General features: G+C 37.9%; 1 protein-coding gene across 5 annotated transcripts in view; it reads left to right on the top strand.

The window, feature by feature from the left end:
• Positions 1–681: 681 nt before the first annotated feature.
• SMARCAD1 (SWI/SNF-related, matrix-associated actin-dependent regulator of chromatin, subfamily a, containing DEAD/H box 1) overlaps positions 682–20,631 on the top strand; it is a 72,263-nt gene continuing 52,313 nt past the window's right edge. The window contains exons 1-3 of one of the 5 annotated variants that reach the window (XM_057727260.1): positions 682–792; positions 1,402–1,640; positions 17,619–17,796. In XM_057727260.1, the coding sequence (XP_057583243.1) occupies positions 1,451–1,640; positions 17,619–17,796 (368 nt within the window). In that variant the 5' untranslated portion in view covers positions 682–792; positions 1,402–1,450. Of the gene's footprint in view, positions 793–926; positions 1,128–1,401; positions 1,641–17,618; positions 17,797–20,631 lie in introns of those variants that run through there. The other 4 variants (XM_057727264.1, XM_057727261.1, XM_057727259.1 and 1 more) reach the window with 4 other exon arrangements.

Genomic DNA, 20,631 nt, shown 5'->3' on the forward strand with positions numbered 1-20,631 from the left:
ACACAATTCAAAACACTAATGTATAAAACAGGGTGCTAACTTAAGTTTACAACGACCAACGTATTTGGCAGAATAATTTGTAGTAATTCTTCTTCAAGATAAATGCCAACCAGTGGATCAAATTACAACTCGAAAAATTGCCTGTTTAATCTAATGTCAGAACAAAGAAAGGAAATATTCTTAAGGTAATATTTCCATCAAGATATGTGAATTGTCATATTCCTCTCTAGGAACAATCCAGCCAACAGTACGGAGGCAGTTCATACAATTTGAAGTCCAACACACAATTTCCTCTTTACTAATTAACTGCTCAACATCTGCAGGACTCAGTTTCCTTATTTTACAAAAACTGGCTTCTTGAAAGGGTTGAGATTATACGTAAAGCCCTTGGAACAATGGTGTAATACTGTCTACATATTATATAAATATTATAGATTATAATCTATCAAATATTATATTAAATATTCTTATTAGGCTATCTATTGTCATTGTGCTATTTATTATTGTTCTATTTAACAACTTTCTGGCTAACCTGGAGAAACAGGCCACAAGCGCGCTTCCAAAGCACAGAGGCGGGTACGGGTTACCATGACAACAGAGCGCGCCTAGACATTTTCCACTCGCACGTCGCTGGGGAAGAGAAAAGCCTAGGCTGCGTGTTGCGTCATCACAACGCGCTCACTGGGCTTCTCCGTTCTGTTTTAGAAGGTCCCGGCCCAGCTACCGTCGCTCCACGCCAGGAATTATTTTCGCTTTTCAACCTTTGTTATAGCACACTGAGGCTGCAAGACCGTAAGTACTAAAGGAAAAGTGATAGAGAGGGAGCGCGCGTTAAAAGAGATGCCGCAGCACACTCTCCACTTCTGAAGCTTCCCTGTGTTTTCTTGATCCTATCAGCTTCCTCTCAGCTGGGATCGCGCCGCGTCAACTTCCGGGCGGGTGCCCGCCAGCACGGCCTCCGCCGCTCCCCTCCTTTGGCCCCTTTGTGTCCCCGCAGTGTGGAGGCACGGGCCCCGGCACGTCCTTTCTCGAGGCAGGGAGCATCGTAGTGCAGGGAGCCTCTCACTGTGGGCGGGCGCGCGGCCCGCAGGGGGGTTAGCGTGGGGAACGTGCCTGCGCGTGCTGGGGTAAGAGGAGGTTGCACGAGGGTCAGCGTGCGGTTCGAGGAAGGAGGGGCGGGGGGGGAGGATCGAAGGGGAGTGAAAAGAGCAATGGAAAATTTTGAAAGGATACCCCTGGCCACCTGATTGTTGTGGCCTAACAGTGAGGCGCAGCCATAATAGTCATCCTGAGCCACTGGCATGTTTGCCGGCTCTTCATTGCTGTGGGAATGAACTGCTGTGGCTTTGTATTTTACATTGTTTCCATGGCCTCTTTTTCTCTTTTTATTTTCTCCTGCAGATAATTCATTTAAAATTCCCAGTCCCACGAGGTGGTGGTTTCTGCCAATATGAATCTTTTCAACCTGGACCGTTTTCGCTTTGAGAAAAGGAGTAAGATTGAGGAAGCGCCTGAAGCAACCCCTCAACCCTCCCAGCCTGGCCCTTCTTCACCCATTTCTCTTAGTGCTGAAGAGGAGAATGCTGAAGGGGAGGTTAGCAGGGCAGGCACCCCTGATTCAGATATAACTGAAAAAACAGGTGAGTTACAGTGTTGCAAATTGATATAGCATCGAGAGATAGAGTTGTTTTTTGTTTTGTTTTTATTTAAGAAGAAAGGCAGAAGAGATTCTAATTTTTGTTCTTGATGTCATCATACTGATGCATTGTCCTTCACCATGCCCTTTTACATACAGCTTTGGGACTGCTATAGGCACCATGTACCTCCAACTGGTTATCCATCCATAGTTGTTTCACTTTTATGTGAGTTCTTAGAATGTGGCCCAGTGGTGGAGACTAAAATCAGAATTTAGGTCAGAGTGGTAGCTATGGGAAGAAAAACTAGGTGACTCAGTCCTATGATAGGCTTTGAGGCTGTTGTTGCCAGACGTTTGCATTCATTCCAGTATTTCTCCAAAAAATATCAATCACCTGCTGTGAGCTAGACTTTATTCAAGATTCCTGAACACAACCTCTGTGAGCAAATGAAGTGCAGATTACTTTCAGATTTTGCCAACCACCCGACTTCCTGGAGCTCTCCAAAGTACAAATGAATAATTGGTATTCTTCATGGTGAATGAACCTTTTTTTTTTTTCTTTGGAATGAACCATTTTTAACCTCTTCAGCAAATTGTTAAGGATTTGAGAAGGAGCCCAAAATTAGCATTCCCATCTTAATCTGTGTTCTTCGAACGATTAGAATATATTTGAACTCTTACTGTGTTTTAGGCATTGTGTTGAGTGCTTCACATTCACTCGTTTTATTTGTACAACAAGCCTATAAGATTTTATTATACACATTTTGCAGAAATGAGCCCCAAGGAGGTTAGTTTTTAGGAAGTTCATCGAACCAGAGCTCAAATTCAAGCAGTCTAATCCCTGAGCGTAAACTTTGAATCATTTACATTGTATAATTTCTTATGAAGGGTGACAGGGATATTAGAAGTTATATTTTAATGTTTATTTCAGTAATACCTTTTTTAATGCAAAACTCAGTATTTCACAAGCAGCTTTTAAATTTCAGAATTGGTAATAAATGTCTTCACCTTTTATATCCCTGTTTTGTTTGCTATGCTTCTACTTAAATGTAGCAATGAGGGCAGAGTCCCTACAAGTTATCATTAGAATAACATTTTACAGTACCTTGGTGTAATTGAAACATGGTGGAAGGATTTGATAGGTTGGATTAAGTGGTAATTAGAAGTCAAATTTTGAAAAGCTTTGTTTATCTGAAAAGTTTTGAGCTTACCTGAATTAAAACCACTGAAGGATTTAAGCACTGGAGTGACATCCATATGTGCATTCTTTGAACAGATATTTGGTTTGCATAACATGCTGTAGTTAATGTCTAAACATGCAGGTACTTTAATATTTTAAAAGTAAATATTTTAATCTGTTTCTTATGTAGTTAGAGGTGGCAGGGAAGGCCAGGGTGTAGGCATGGGATTTTGAGTCCTTGGAAGCCTCTGCTTCTTCATTTTACTTAAATGGGACGTTGGACATGTCACTTAGATTATCTGAGACTTACAGTTTTTCCACCTCTAAAATAAAAGCACTTTGTAAACTGGAATTCAATGAAGCATTTTAGTTATTTATCAGTATTAGTGATGTGAAATTTTCAATTGCTTTTTATAATCAGAAGGTGTTTTTCCACTTCCCCCTTTTTTTTTTTTCCCTAAGGAGACCTCACTCCTTCTCACTTTGTTGGGACTTTTCATATGTAAATTTGTCTTAAAACTGAGATTATCTTTAGATATCACAAGGTCAGTCTTGATGGCACTTGGGAAATATGGAAGTCAAGTTTGCTTTGGGAATGGTGAGGGTTCATTCTACTAGGAATAGAGAGCTTTGCTTTCAGAAAAGGTTGTCGTAATTGATCCTGTGGATTTTTGAGAATCTTGAATGTTAAGACAAAGTTTAGACTTTACATTATAGATCCATCAAAGACTAGAAGGGTAAAATGATGAATCTTGTTTTGTAAAAACGATCAGTCTAGCAGTCATGGGTACTATGTGTGGTTAAAGGGTAGAGTTTAATGGGAGAGAAATCATTTAGGACACTCTTAAAATCCAACCTTAATGATGGCAGAACAAATAGAGGAAAAGGCATGAGCAATCACAGGAAGAAAGGGCAAGATTTTACAGTCAGGTCATTGTGTAAGAATGAGATAAAATGCATGTTAAGAATTTTAGTTTGAGTAATTGAGGGGAAAAAGGTAGTTCTGTACATTAGAATAGATATGAAGTACCCTCTGTAGGACATTGGGCATGCCTTTAAAAATTCAAATGAGAATCACAAGTCCTGCCCTCAATTTAGCCAAAAGCAGCTTAACCTAGTATGGGGGAGGGGGATGCTGAATTGAGCATTGGGCCTTGGGCCTGTGGGGAGGTCAAAACGCTAAAGTTGACTTTAAGATCAGACTGGATATAGGCATTGGGAAATCATCAGTGGGATATGAATATTGACCTTACTTTCTTTATCATCAATCAGTAACTTATTCTATTATGTGGGATGATGCTGTATTTGTTTACTTGTAATAGTTTTAGGGTCTGAGTCAGCTTATAGCACAGAAATTGTATATGGTTAAAATTACTCTTTTCAGCTATCATATTATTTTACCTAATATCAGTTAAGATTTTATTTTCTACCACTCTCCTTTAGTTCCTGTGCCACAAATACACTGTTCCTTGAATATGCCAGACCTCATTTAATCTTTCCTTCTTCCCATTTCCTCTTCCATATGCCTCCAAGACACTTTCTGTTGATATTTCCATGTGACTCTGCTTTGTTCCATTAGCACTTAGTTAAGTGTTACCCTTTTTTAGAAGGTGTTTTCTTGACCACTCTCTCTGAAGTAGCAACCATCCCTCCCTCCTTTTACTTTACTGTATTTTTCTGTATACATTGCATTATGTATTTGTGTCTCCCTTATTAGAATATAAGATCTGTAAGAGCAAAGACCTTGTTCACCTATCCATCCCATTGCTCAGAACAGTGACTGGTGTATAGGAGGCCCTCAGTAAATATGTGTTGAAAGGAGTATTGGATGACAATTAAGTGGTATTAGCACTTTGTATGCATTTAAAAAATATTCCTCCTCCTCTTTATGATCTTGAAATAGTGCCATAGCCATCAGTCATTCTGTAGCTGTGGATACTCGAGACTACTTTTGATATAGGGCAGGCTCCCTTAATCCAGCCTTTGGATATGTGGGCATATACTTAACCTGTGGTCACCTCCCCCTGCCGAGGTTTATTTTACTCTCACAGTGCCCAGAATTATCAATGGACAGTACTTATACTTTATTTCTCTTTTTTTATTGACTTTTCTGAGAGCAGGCAGGTTTGGAGAGAATAAAGCAATGGCAAATGAGTGTTGTGAGAGAAGAGAACCTACTGTGTTTTATGCGTAAAGAATAAAGAGCTGAGCTAAGCATGATCCTCAGTGAACACCAAAAAGAAAGGACATGTAAATATGTATAGTTAAAATAGCACAATGTGGTAACTCATAATAAGGGAAGGTATTAAGCAGTGTAGAACCACACTCTAATTCACAGTGATTGTTATCCCTTCTTTCTGCAGAGGATCAGGAAAAGTCATAGAAGACTGAGTGGACCCTAAACAATGACTCATTGCTTATTCAGTGAACTAGGGATGAAAATATATGTTGCCTTGGAGTGTGGTATGTGAATAGAATGGGTGAGGTTATCTATGAGAGAGGAGGTGTAGTGCGGTATAGATGAAGCTGAAAAGATTTAGAAACAAAAACTGCTGGGTTGTGAGGGGCCTTTATATGCTGTGCCAGGGAGGATGGACTGTATTTGGTACACAATATAGAGCATTTCAATATGGGAAAAACATTAATGAAGATGTTGCAATAATAGAAGCCTGAATGTAGGGAAATGACAGTAGGGATGACAGAGGAGGCAGTTTAGGGAAGTTTTATACAGCATTTATTTGATGGTATTTGATGATCAGTTAAAGTGGAGGATTTAAAGGTAACTCAGATGTTCCTTGCTTGGACAGCTGAGTGATTGGCACTATCAGCTTAATTAGGCAGTAGGATTAGGAGGAAGATACCAGAGCATGTTGAATTTGAGTTACCTCTTATATTTCAGTATCGAGGTCTAGTAGAGGGTTGGACATTGGAGTTTGCAGCTCAGAGAGTGGTTGGAATCTGAGAAATCAACTTTGGAGTCATCCTTGTGGTAGTTATCAAAAAATGTCGTAAGCAAGGTATATAGTAAGAAGCATCAATATTTAATGATGGACAAAGGAAGGGAAACCAGTGAAAGATATAAAGGATGACTGGAATAGTCATAGAAAATGATAATGCCCTGGAAGCTGAAGAAAGGAGAGTTTCCAGTGTTGTGTATAGTGAACAGTATCAAATGTTGCAGAGAGATCAGGTTGGATGGGATCTGATCAGAGACCACTTTCCTGGAAATTAAAGTTCCTATTGACCTTTAGCAGTTTTAGCAGAAAGCTGAGGAGGTGAAGACTACTCTTCCAAGAAGGGAAAGAGAGAAACAGCTTGATGGGGAAGCAATGTCAAGAACAGATGTTTTGGGAATGTTGAAAATTGAGCATCCAAGGGGAAGAAGCTAGTGGAGAGGAAAAGGATGAGGGAGGGGAGGTATCTGATGAAAGACATCAGGGGGATTGGAGTGTGAGCATAGCTGGACTAAGCATAGCTGGACTATTTAACTTGGAAACGGAATAAAGACACATTTTACCCAGGGGAGGGGGAGGGAAAGAGAAAAATAGTTGGGTTCAAAGATTATTATGAGGTTAGAATGGAGGAAAGTTTTAGTCTTTGCTTGATGAATTTCTTTTCATGATAAAATAGATTCAGTCTTCTAAAGTGGTTGCCCTTTAGACGTGGTTGTCATGTAGAAAGTAACCATTGTTAATAAGTGAGAGAAAAAAATTTTGATTATACCAGTTATCAAGAAGATTTCCAGAGAGCAGTGCTATGCCACTTACAGATTGTATGATCTTATTAAGACATTATCTTTTTTGGACTTCACTTCCTTTGTCTGGATCTTCTCTGAAGTCCTTGCAAACAGTGCAATGGATAAGATCCTTTGAATGATGAAGCTGAATATACCATTTTAGCCTCATGATTCTGTAACCATCAGGTGATTTTCAGTCGTTTTTAGTGTGTGTGGCCAAAATGTGAATCATCATTATATCTTTGGATAGAAGTTCTGGTTTCTCAATGTCTGCTAGTGTTAGTTGAAAAGCAGTAATTGGTAAAAGGGTTAGTGCTCAGTTCTAGTAGAAAGTACAGTGAGTCTAAATGTCTTAACTATATTTTAAATGTACATTTTTTGTACATGTTTTTCTTCTCTTACTTTCCAGGCTTGGCTATTTTCTTCAAAATTAAATGGTATATAAAAAATTAAATGATTACAACATTGTGTAATGAAGAGAGACTCCTGTAATCCTACTTTAGTGTTGGTATTTATTCTTTAGCATTTTTTCCTGCCTATATATATTCTAGATTTTGGGGTTTTTTTGGTTTTTTTTTTTTAGGTAAAATAGTATTACGTACATACATATTGTAATGAAACTCACTATTAACTAAAAAGTAGATTTTTTTATACTTTCCATGCCAGTTCATATAAAATATGCTATACTTCAATTTTTTTTGATGATCACAGTGTGTCTTATTATACATAGGTGTATTATAATTCATGTAGTTTCCTGTTAATAGACATTGGTTGTTTTGGTTTACTTCTTTTTGTTGTTAAAAGAATGCTGTAGTGACCATCCTTTTGAATAGATATTTTTGCCTCTGTACAATCTGTGGGAAAATTCTCAGAAATGGAATTGTCAAATTAGAGGGAACATGAGTAATATTTTAGTAATTGCCAAATCTCCCTACACAAAAGTTTTACCAATTTGCTCCAACTACAGCTTGGTTTTCAGATGTTGGCTTTTTCATACCAGTCTAAAATATTGCAAATGTTTTTAATCTTTAAAAGGCTAATACGCAATTTACTTTTATTCTCTATTTTTAAGGTTAAGTTTTTTCCCATAAATGTATTTAGCCATTTGAACTTTTCTGTGTTCCTTGTTTTTCTCATTTTCTGATAAATGATTTATAAATGTATTTTCTTTTAATTCTATTTATTGTTTGTGACAGAGTTTTACATTTTTATATGGTCATTTTGTTCATCTTTTTCTTTAAGGCTTATGGGTTTTAGGTCCTAATCAGACCTGGTAAAGATTTGGTAAAAGAAAGCCATTCCCTACCACCACATTATAAATATATACATCTGTATTTTCTTCTGTCACATCTGTGTTAATTTTCTTCTTAATTGCAGTAAAATGTACATACATAAAATATACAATAACTAGTTTTAAGTGTACAGGTCAAAGAGGGTTAAGTATATTCTCATTGTTGTACACCCAGTCTTTGAAACTGTTTTCATCTTGCAAAACTGAAACTCTTTACCCCTTAAACAATTCCTTCTTACCCCCAGCCCCTAGCAGCCACCCTTATACCTTCTTTCTCTATGAACTTGACTCCTCTAGGTACATTATAATAGTAGAATCATACAGGATTTGTCTTTTTGTTATCAGCTTATTTCACTTTGCCTACTGTCTTCAAAGTTCATCCACATTGTAACATGTATCAGAATTTCCTCACTTTTTAAGGCTGAAGAATATTTCTTTGTATGTATACCTGCATTTTCTTTATTATTCATTCATGGATGACACTTGGGTTGCTTTCACTTTGGGGCTATTGTCAGTAATGCTGTATACAAATGAGTATACAAATACCTCTTCCAGATCCTTCTTTCAGTTCTTTCGGGTATACACTTAGAAATGGAATTGCTAGACCATATAGGAAACCACCATATGTTTTCCACAGTAGTTGCACCATTTTACATTCCCACTAACAGTGCACAAGGGGTCCAGTTTCTCTCCACATCCTTGTCAACACTTTTTATTTTCTGTTTTTTTGTTTTGTTTCTTGGGGGCGTTTTTTTTTGTAGCCAAACTAATGGATATGAGTTTTGTTTTGTTTTGTTTCAGCCTTAACTCCCATCTGGAATTTGTTATAAGGACTAAAGAAAAGGTGATACCATTTTCTCCTTCATTCATTATTTGTCATTTACTAGTAACTTATCCCAGAACCATTTATTGACAAATCCTTTTTCTTATATTTGAAATGTCATCATTACAGGCCTACCTCAGAGATAGTGCAGGTTCAGTTCCAGACCACCGCAGTAAAGTGTATATCGCAATAAAGCAAGTCACATGAATTTTTTGGTTTCCCAGTGCATGTGAAAGTTATATTTATACTACACTATAGTCTGTTAAGTGTGCAATAGCATTATGTCTAAAAAAAAAAAAAAAACAATGTACATACCTTAATTAAAAAGCACTTCATTGCAAAAATATTTTCACTATCATCTGAGCCTTCGGTGCATTGTAATCTCTACACTGGTGGAGGGTCTTTCCTCCATGTTGATGGCTGCTAACTGATTGGCTGGTGGCTGCTGGAGGTTGGGGGCGGCAGTGGCAATTTCTTAAAATAAGAAAACAGTGAAGTTTGCTGCATCAATTGACTCTTCTTTCACAAATGATTTCTCTGTAGTGTGCAGTGCTGTTTGATAATGTTTTACCTGCAGCATAACTTCTTTCAAAATTGGAGTCAGTCCTTCCAAACCTTATCACTGCTTTATCAACTGAGTTTATATAGTATTCGAAGTCCCTTGTTATCATGTCAGCAGTCTTCACAGCATCTTCACCAGGAGTAGATTTCATCTCAAGAAACTCCTTTCTTTGCTCATCCATAAGAAGCAACTTCTCCATTAAAGTTCGATCGTGAGATTGCAGCAATTCAGCCATATCTTCAGGGGCCACTTCTCCTGATTTTTTTCTTTTTTTTTTTTTTGGCTGTGCTGTGTGCGGTATGCGGGATCTCATTTCCCAGACCAGGAATCAAACCCATGCCCCTTGCAGTGGAAGCTCAGTCTTAACCACTGGACCTCCAGAGAAGTCCCAAGGTGCTACTTCTAATTCTAGTTCTCTGCTGTTTCTACCACATCTGCAGTTCATTCTTCCACTGAAATCTTTTTTTTTTTATTTTTTTTTATTTTTTTGGGGGTACACCAGGTTCAATCAACTGTTTTTATACACATATCCCCGTATTCCCTCCCTTCCTTGACGCCCCCCCTCGAGTCCCCCCCACCCTCCCTGCCCCAGTCCTCTAAGGCATCTTCCATCCTCGAGTTGGACTCCCTTTGTTATACAACAACTTCCCACTGACTCTTTTACAGTTGGTAGTATATATATGTCTGTGCTACTCTCTCGCTTCGTCTCAGTTTCCCCTTCACCCCCCCCCCCCCATACCTCGAGTTCTCCAGTCCATTCTCTGTATGTGCTTCCTTGTTCTTGTCACTGAGTTCATCAGTACCATTTTTAGATTCCGTATATGTGAGTTAGCATACAATATTTGTCCTTCTCTTTCTGACTTACTTCACTCTGTATGACAGATTGTAGTTCTATCCTATATGTAATGAGGTGGATCCACTGAAATCTTGAACCCCTCAAAGTCATCTATGAGGGTTGGAATCAACTTCTTCCAAACTCCTGTTATGTTGCTATTTTTACCTCTTCTCATGAGTCACAATTGTTCTTAATGGCATCTAGAATGGTGCTTTCTTTCCAAAAGGTTTTCAATTGACTTTCCCCAGATCCGTCAAAGGAGTCACTATTGATGGCACCTGTAGCCTTATGAAAAATATTTCTTAAGTAATGGGACTTAAAAGTCAAAAGTCCTTGATCCATGGGCTGCAGAATGGATGTTGTGTTCGCAGGCATGAAAACAATCTCATTGCACATCTCTATCAGAGCTCTTGAGTGACGAGGTGCATTGTCAATGAGCAATCATATTTTGAAGGAAATCTTTTTCTGAGCAGTAGGTCTCAGCAGTGAGTTTAAAATATTCAGTAAGTGGTGTAATAAGCAGATGTGCTGTCATCCAGACTTTGTTCCATTTGTAGAGCACAGAGTAGATTTAGCATAATTCTTAAGGGCCCTAGGATTTTCAGAATGGTAAATTAGCATTGGCTTCAACTTAAAGTCACCAGCTGCATTAACCCTTATCAGGAGAGTCAGCCTGTCCTTAAAGCCAGGCATGGACTTCTCCTCTCTAGCTGTGGAAGTCCTAGATGGCATCTTCGTCCATTAGAAGGCTGTTTGGTCTGCATTGAAAATCTGTGGTTGTTTAGTGTAGCCACCTTCATAAATTATCTTAGCTAGATCTTATGGATATATTCCTGCAGCTTCTGTATCAACACTTGCTGCTTCATCGTGCACTTTTATGTTATGGAGACAACTTCTTTCCTTCAACCTAACGAACCAACCTCTGCTAGCTTCAAACTTTTTTTTTTTTCCAGCTTCCTCACCTCTCTCAGCGTTCATAGAATGGAAGAGTTAGGGCCTTGCTCTGGATTAGGCTTTGGCTTAAGGAAATGCTGTGGCTGGTTTAATCTTTTATCCAGGCCACTAAAACTTTCTCCATATAAGCAAGAGGCTGCTTGCTTCTTATTTGTGTGTTCACTGGAGTAGAGCTTTTAATTTCCTTCAACAGCTTTTCCTTTGCATTCACAATTTGGCTAACTGGTGCAAGAGGCCTAGCTTTCGGCCTGTCTTGACTTTCGACATGCCTTCTCACTAACCTTAATCATTTCTACCTTTTGATTGAAAGAGAGGGATGTGCAACTCTACCTTTCACTTGAATACTAAGAGGCCATTGGAGGCTTGTTAATTGGCCTAATTTATTGTTGTGTCTTAAGGAATAGGGAGGCTTGGGACTTCCCTGGTGGTCCCGTGGTTAAGACTCCATGCTCCCAGTGCAAGGGGCCTGGGTTTGATCCCTGGTCAGGGAACTAGATCCTGCATGCCACAACTAAAGATCCCTCATGCCTCAACTAAAGAATCCCACATGCCACAAGGAAGATCCTTCACGCAGCAGCAAAGATCCTGCGTGCTGCAACTAAGACCCAGTACAGCCAAATAAGTAAATTGAGGGAAAAAAAGGAATAGGGAGACTGGAAGAGAGGGAGAGTGATGAAGAAAGTGGCAGGTTGGTAGAGCAGTCAAAACACACACAACGTTTATCAGTTAAGTTTGCCATCTTATATGGGCGCTGTCTGGGCACCCAAAACAATTACAGTAGTAACATCAAAGATCACTGACCACAGAGCACCATAATAAATGTCACAATAGTGAAAAAGTTTGAAACATTGCAAGAATTACTACCAAAATGGTGTCAGTAAACTTGCTTAACACAGGGTTGCCACCAACCTTCAGTTTGTAAAAAACACGGTATCTGCAAAGAGCAATAAAAAAAAAAGGTATGCCTGTATTGTAGATTTTGGTATGTTTTTGTTGTTTTTCTTCCTCTTTGACCTGAAAGTTTAAAGAAGTGGATTTTTTGGTTTTTCTTTTGTTTTTTAATTCCCAAGTGACTGAAATGTTGCTTCAATGTTCTTACTAACATTTTCTTCCAATTTCATTTTTTGTGACCAGAGAATTTGGTCTGTAGTATTTCTTCTTTGATGGATTTACTGAGATTTTCTTTTTGGCCTACTGCACAATTTCTGTAAAAGTTCAAAGTGTACTTGAAAAGAGACATAATCTAACTATAGATTTAAGTATATGTCAAACAATGATGTTTTGTTATTTATATCATTTTTTCAGACTGAATCACAAACAGGTCACAAAGTCAATTTCTTGGATCCTAAGTGCATATAATTATGTTTTTAATGGAGTAGAATAAATAAAAAATTATCAAAGTATTGCCTACAGTAAAGCCTCTGAGACCATTGTTTCAGTTATATATGTCTATCTAGCAATCAGTGTGTTTAGGGTCATAATCTACAATGTATCTCTTACAGTGGGTCCCAGTCAAAAATGTTTGAAAAACACCTTTCTTTATCTTAAATATTTTTGTGCTCTCTTCTCTATTAAGAGTTTAAACCATGTAGGGTTTTTGTGTGTTTATTTTAATTTATTTTATTGGCTGTGTTGGGTCTTTTTTGCTGTGCGCGGGCTTTCTTTTAGTTGCCGTGGGTGGGGGCTACTCTTCTATTGTGGTGCTTGGGCTCCTCATTGCCGTGGCTTCTCTTGTTGCGGAGCACGGGCTCTAGGCACGTGGGCTTCAGTAGTTGCAGCACATGGGCTCAATAGTTGTGGCTCACGGGCTCTAAAGCGCAGGCTCAGTAGTTGTGGCGCATGGGCTTAGTTGCTCCGCCATGTTAGAGAATTGAACCATGTAGGGCAATAGACAACTAGATTATGAAAACTGGCACACTTACATAAGTCTGCAGGACAGACGTGAAGGTTAAGTGTTTTCATTCTGCTTTGGGCGATCACCTTTACGTATGGATTATCAAATTGACTTAGACAATTTCTGTGTGAATTCATAATCTCCCAGTAGTGATTTTTTTGTTTGTTTTTTAGTCGGTCTTCATCTTGGACCACTTGGAAAGGTAGAATCAGTGGCAGGTTTAAATCCTTCTTTTGTTTCGTAGTAAACTTAGATATGAGAATGGGTAAAAGTATACTGGGAAAATTTGGGATATAAGATTGTCTTCTCTTATGCATACCACTAATGGGGAAATTCATTTGGAATTACTCCTGGAATCTTGCAGCCTTCTTGCATATGCTAATAATGTAGGTTCCCGTTGTCTTTGGTAATGAGAAAATATCTTATGTCTCTAAAACATAGGATTTTTTATTGTTTTTATATGAAAGAACAGGCTCTTTTTCTTCATGTTCCTCCAGCATTTTGTTTATTCCTCTCGTGTGGCAGAAGTTATGACTCACAACATAGCTACTTACATACATGGCTACTTAGCTTCTATTATTAGTTTCTTTAGGGCAAGTAAAACTATAACTTGCCTTTTTTTCCCCTTAATATTCCCCACCTCCTGGCACAATGCCTTAAATGCAGAAGGCATTCAGCAGAGTCAGAATTAAATAGTAGCCAATGTCTTTATAATTGTTTCAGCTTGTCACCATCCTTTCCTTCATTTCTGTATTTTTATTTTTTGCTTCTTTCCTGTCTCCTTTGTGCTGCTTAAAAGTGCTTGTTTGCTTTGTGTCAAAAAGCATCATTGCATCAGGAGTATCTTTATGGCCATTAGCTATTAGATATTTTTGCTGTTGTTTACTTCCAAAGATAGTCCAAACAAACAAATCTAAGCATTTCAGCACTATTGTAATTCCAGATTATTGACCATATTGGAAAGTTGGTATTCTATATAAATAAGTTCTTACTGCATCCCTTTAGTCCTTAGAGTGTGGTCTGTGAACCCTTGAGGTCCCTAAGACCCAAAAGGGGGGTCCATAGGGTCAAAACTATTTCATAATAATATTAAGACATTACTTGCCTTTTTCACTATGTTGGTATTTGCACTGATGGTGCAAAAGCAATGGTTGGTAAAACTACTAGTGCCCTAGCATACGTCAAGGCCAAGATTCCAAACTGTTCCAAACTGTCATTGTATGCTTAAAATTTCTATATACCAGTTTCACTTAAGAATGTTCTTGATGAAGCAGTAAAAATAATTTTTAATAAATCTCAAGTTTTATCAGTAGGTTCCCTTTTAATCTCTTCAGAAACAAAACATGAACTACCATTTGCTGCATGTTGAATAGTTGTCTCAAGGGAAAGCATTTAAGCAGTTGCTTTGAAGTGCAAGCTGAGCTTGTCTTTCTTTCACAGAACACCAAATTTTTACTTGAAAGAATGACTAAGAAACTACAGTTATATAGACTTAGGTATTTAGCAGACATTTTTTCAGAAATGAACTGATATCAAGGAAAACAACCGACAGTATTTATTGCAAGTGATAAAATTCCAGTTTCAAAGAAAAGTTTGTGTTTTTGAAAACATTTCCACAACTGTGTTTGACAGTCTCCAGATATTTAGAGACCAGTTGTGAGGTTAATGAATGTAATTTTTGTAATAAAATATCATGACATGTGTCAACATTTGGAAGATCTGCATTAATCAGTGAGTGAACCAATATTTTCCAAAAGACTAATGCACACATTGCTAAAATATAATATAATGCATGGGTTAAAGGTCTATTAAAGTGCAAGATAGACCAGTGGGTTTTAATGTAACAGAATGCAAAAGTTTATTCATATGGTTTCAGATGCCACGTTGTATCAACCTTTAGAAAAATATTGATGTCAGATATGTCAAATTTTGATTTAGTGTCAAAGAAGACCATCCACAGTAAAGTAAAAAGGCTATGAAAATATTCCTCCCTCTCTAACTATATAACTGTGGTGAGGCATGCTTTTCTTCATAAACCTAAGCAAAAACAATATACTACAGCAGATAATTGCACAAACTAGTATGAGAATCTAGCTGTTTTCTATGAAACCAGAGACTTGCACAGATGTAAAGCAATGCTACTCTACTCCCTGAATTTGGGGAATGGTGGGGGAAAAGGAATATAGCTTTCATAAAAATATATTATGTTAATATGTAGAGTTTGTTCAAAAAATATACATTTTCTTAATTTCTGTTTTCTAATAGGGTAAATATCATAGATATAACTAACATAAGCAAAAACTATTGTGGGACCCTTACTTTTTGAAAGTGAAAGAGGTCCTGGGTTTGAGAAATGCTATTGTATTATAACCTACCCTCATTCTCCCATATTATCAGACCGTTTCCTCTTTTAGTCACTTGCCAAACAGGCTGTGGGGATGCCACTTGGTTCAGTGTTGTCTTCATGTTTAATGTATATATTTTGATGGTATACATTACATATCCAGTAAAAGTTCTAAGTGAGTACATGTAGGAGAGTAACCCCAACTTTTCATTTATTTTTTTTCTGTCTTGTTAACTAAACATATTAAACATGAGTTTTAAAAATTGGTATGTCTTCATCATTTTGTACTGTAGTCGGTATGTAATAAGGGGAGAAAATCAAAGAAAAGTTGAGTATATAATCAAGTTCAAGAAACTGTAGTTCTCCTAGTACTCACTAACAGAAGTTTTAGAACCACCCCCCCCCCCAGCCCCGCCCAGTCCCAGGCCCGGCCATTGGACTATAATTGCTTTACACTGTTGTGCCAGTTTTTGCTGTACAACAAAGTGAATCCCCTCCCTCCTGCAACTCTCCCTATCCCAGCCCTCTAAGTCATGACCCATCATAGAGTTGATCTCCCTGTGTTATGCAGCAGCTTCCCACTAGCTATCTCTTTTACATTTGGTGGTGTATATATGTCAGTGCTATTGAAAAGCTTGTTCTTCATTTTGAATAAAGAGGCTTTTTAAAGAAAAGTGGACAATCTAAGTCATTTTGTGATAGCCCTTGTCAAATATGAGAAAACTAGACACTTTGATACAGTAAAGATCTAAATTTGTAGTTTTATATATGATTTGTGATATATCAGGAATACTATGTAAAAGCAGAATCCATAGTACCTTTATACTTAGTTTGCAGGAACTGGACAATAATTTTATTACTTTAGGTAATTATCAGAATTTGTAAATGTCTTCATACATATGACAGTTAACATAGCTGTGATTTGTTCCAAAGCAGAGTTTTTCACCCAAGGTACGCTCAAAATTTATAAAATTGTTCTTTTGGAACAATTTTGTGATTTGCTTTTCAGTAATATTGCTAGGACTTCATTGCAGGAAGTTAAATTTTTTTAGTTAGCTCCAGGCGATTGGTTATATAGGCCTTGGTTAAAATTATTTACAGATATGACTCAGGAGCCTTATGGTAATGATTGCTTTCGTTTCATGACAGTTAATGGGGGCAAGGCCGAGACTTTTAGAGTGGAACTTAAGCATCCCCCAGTTTTGGTGTGGGTGGGGGGCAAGGAAGTCCTGGAGCCAATGCCCCCAAATCTCACAGATACTGAGGGGCAACTGTATTCACTAAACCAAGACACTGACTACTTTTAGTTTAATGTGAATTTCTTAAATCTGATCTCTCCTCCTTGAGTGTATAAGGGAGATAATTTTAGAACTCAGCCCTTGGAGAGAGGAGACCTCAGTGAATACTATACTCATCTGTTTTGGATAGACAGATGATGCCAACTTTATTAGTTTGTGAGGCCTGCCATAGCAAAATACTGCAGACTGGGTGGCTTAAACAGCAGACATTTATTTTCTCCCATATCTGGAAGCTAGAAGTCCAAGATCAAGGTGTTGCGGGTTTAGTTTCTTGTAAGGCCTTTCTCCTCAGCTTGCAGGTGGCCACCTTCTCGCTGTGTCATCACGTCGCCTTTTCTCCTCGCACACACATCTTTGATGTCTCTTTCTTATAAGGACATCAGTCATTTCAGATTAGGTCACTAACCTAACTGCCTCTTTTTAGGTTAGTCACCTCTATGAAGGACCTATCTCCAAATACGTTACATTCTGAGGTACTGGGGCTAGGAACTTCAACATAGGAATTTTGGAGGGGACATAATTTGGTCCATAACAACAACATTTGTGTAAGAGCTAATGTTTATTGAATTCTGGCTGTGTGCCAATTACTGAACTAAGTGCTTAATATGTATCTTCTGACTTTATGTGCATATTAGCCCTGTGATTATTAGCATCTCTGTTTTACATGTGAGGACACTGAGACTTAGAGACATTAAGTAACTTGGCTAAGAGATGGGATTGAAATTCAAGTCATTTGGGCTCTAGTGTCCATGTCCTCTCAGGCAAGAACTGGGTACTGGGAAGCAAAAACACAGAGAAAAAAGGATTAAAATATAAAATACAAACCTGCTTTGCGATGTCCACTAAGGTCTTGTTAGTAAGTAACCTCTGAAGTGGAAAATCATTTAATGCCAGCCCTGGTTGACTGTTAATTTTTTCTTTGAAAATTGGGAGAAATTTTTGGTTTTAGGATGGAAACAGTGAATGAAGCTAAAGATTTTTAGCACACAATTGTAATTATCAAAAACATACTTGTTTTATTTTCAGGTTGCTCAAAATTTCTTTCTGCTTTTTTCTCTTTTGCAGAAGATTCTAGTATTCCAGAAACTCCAGAAAATGAAAGAAAAGCAAGTATATCATATTTTAAGAATCAGAGAGGAATTCAGTATATTGATTTGTCTTCTGATAGTGAAGATGTTGTTTCCCCAAATTGCTCCAGTACAGTTCAAGAGAAGAAATTCAACAAAGACACAGTGATTATAGTGTAAGCAACTTAGCAGATTCATTATATTTACATGTATAAGACTTTTTTTGAGAAAAAGTTACTTAAACTGAAAATTTTTGATAACTTCCCCCCTTTTCTTTGCCTTTTCTTGACTTCATCTTGGTCATTTTTCCCTAACTTAGAGATGTAGAGAGGTGTGTGTGGGTGTGTGTGAGAGAGAGAGATTCTGGATAACTGATTCTCTTTTCTTTTTTTTGGCTGGGCTGTGCTGCTTGTGGGATCTTAGTTCCCCAGTCAGGGATTGAACCCAGGCCATGGCAGTAAAAGCACTGAGTCCTAAGTACTGGACCACCAGGGACTCCCATGGTTCTGATCTTCAGTAAAAAATTTCAGTGAGAGCAAATATTTAATTTTTTCATCCTCCATAGATAGGGAAATTATTTTAACAAGAACCTTTGATCATCTGTAACTGCTTTCTGATTTGTTCTTGAATCCTGTCAAATCATTTTAACATTTTTGGGACACATTCATTGAGCTAGCATGGAGCTTGTATGGTAGATAAAAAGACAGTAAATAAATTAAAAATGCGGTATGTCAAATAACAAATACGATGGGCAAAGGGGAAGGGAAGTACAGGGTTTGGGGCTGGAGTAAGGGTGTGGTTTCTAAAGTGCATGGTTGGAAAAGGCTTCGTTAAGAAGATGCTTGAGCAAAGACGTGAAGGAGCTGAGAAAGGGAAGCATGTGGGTATGGTGGGAGGGGCATTGGGAATAGCCTGTTTAAAACCCTGAAATAGTATTATGCCTGTTGTTTTGGGGGGGAGGGGGGGCACTAATGATGCAAAGTGAAGGGCCTCAGGTCACAGTGTGAGGAGTGGGATAGGGAAAGAGCTTTATCATGTTAAGCCCATAGGCTGCTTGGCTCTTATTCTGAACCAGGTGGGAAGCAGAGGAGTAAAATGATTTGATTTATATGTTTAAAAGTCTTTGTGGCTGTAGGGGGGGAGTAGGAGGAGGAGTAGCATGAATACTGTTATCATAACCAAGGCAAAAAATGATGGAAGCTTAGACCATGCTAGTACCTATGGGAGTGAATAAGAAGTGGCTAGATTCTGGATATACTCTGAAGGTAAAGCAGAGAAGATTTATTGATGGATTTCAAATGGAATGAGAGAAAAGAGAGTCAGGGAATGACCCTAAGATATTTGACCTGAGCAACTGGAAGGATGAAGTTAACAGTAACTGGGATAAGGAATACTGTCTTGGGTGCAGTGGGGGAGAGCCTTTTGAAGGAAGGATCAGCAATTCAGTCTCAGACATGCTGTGATGGAGAGTCTTAGACATCTAAGTGGACATGTCAGATAGGCAGTTGGATTTGTGACATTGGGTTCTGGAGCGAGTTCTGGGTTCTCCATATCTAAATTTACGAGTTGTCAGGATATTTGATACTAAAAGGTACGTAATTAGATGAAATCACTAAGAGACACTAGTATAGTTGAAAAACAGAAGATCTCTTAGTTGGAGAACTTAGGCCAGGGAAGCTCTGGATTTTAGCAACAGGAGATGAGAAGGAACTTGTAGAAGATTCTAAGAAGAAGCATTGAGGTAAGAGAAAAGTCAAAAGGTGCGATCAAAAGCTAAGTGAAGAAAGTGTTGCAGAAGGTGCAACAGGTTAACACTATTCACTGCTAAGATGAGGGTTTTGTCTTAAAATGAACTTAGTGTACATAAGCCCTGATGAACATGCCTTTATCCTGAACTTCACTCTGAAATAAAAAATAGTGATGATCCTGTGTGCTAAATCCTGAGGAAAATTGATATATTAGCACTCAGTAAGTAATGTGCCCTAGAATGTAAATCAATGTACTTATCCCTTTACCAAGAAAGTCTTGTAATGAAAAAAAAAATTAAAAAAAAAAAAAAAAGGCTAAACTCAGAGATGTGCTTAGTAATGTAGTTGCTTTTCCTTCTGTTTTAAGTTCTTTATCTTGTCATGGACAGATAACAGTTTCCAGGACTAGCAGTCAGTCCATGGATCATATTTTGAGTAGTACTTTATAGTAAAGCTTTTTCCAGCATCATGCTTTGGGTTTAGTTTGTCCTGTGTCTGTAGTCTCGTTTAATCTGAAAGTTTCTCAGCCTTTTTGATTCTCATGATATTGGCCTTTGAAAATAACAGGCCAGCTTTTTTAAGGATGTCTCTCAGTTTCTGCACCCCTGATATTTCTTCGTGATTAAATTTAGGTTAAGTGGTAGGAGTTGCATGAATGATTTTGTGTCCTCCTCAGTGTGTCACGTTAGGAGGCACACTGTTAATCAGTTTGTCTCATTATTGGTGAAGTGAAATTTAACCACTCAGAAACCTGCCAGGTTTCTCCTATAAAATTAACCATTTTCCCTTTTGTAATGATTAAGTCATCTCTGGTGAGATAAAGACTGGGTAAGGATCCTCTTCCTTAGCAGACTTCCCTTCAGTAATTGTAGCATTTATTGATGATTCTTGCCTGAATCAGTTATTACACTGGTAGTTGTGAAATGTGGTATTCCAATTAGCATTCTAGAATTTATACCTTCATTATTTGCTCTTCTACTATAGTTTTCCCTTTTCTCCTTATTTATTCATTTGTTCATATATTTATTTAGTACAGTAAATACAAAAATGGAATTATAGGTGCTTTTTTGCTCACCTGATTATAATCTATTACTATTATTACTCCTTTTGATGTTAAAATTGCTCAGTTTTGTCAGGTGAGGGTCCCTTTACATAGACTCTGGTTTTGAAAGGTTCCTATAATTTTTTGAGCCTTTCCCTTCTGGCACAAGATGTTGCAGACTAGTACTTTCCCTACTCCAAGCCTGAAATTAGAATTAGCCA

The sequence above is a fragment of the Hippopotamus amphibius genome, chromosome 3, assembly GCF_030028045.1.
Source record: "Hippopotamus amphibius kiboko isolate mHipAmp2 chromosome 3, mHipAmp2.hap2, whole genome shotgun sequence".
NCBI lineage: Eukaryota > Metazoa > Chordata > Mammalia > Artiodactyla > Hippopotamidae > Hippopotamus > Hippopotamus amphibius.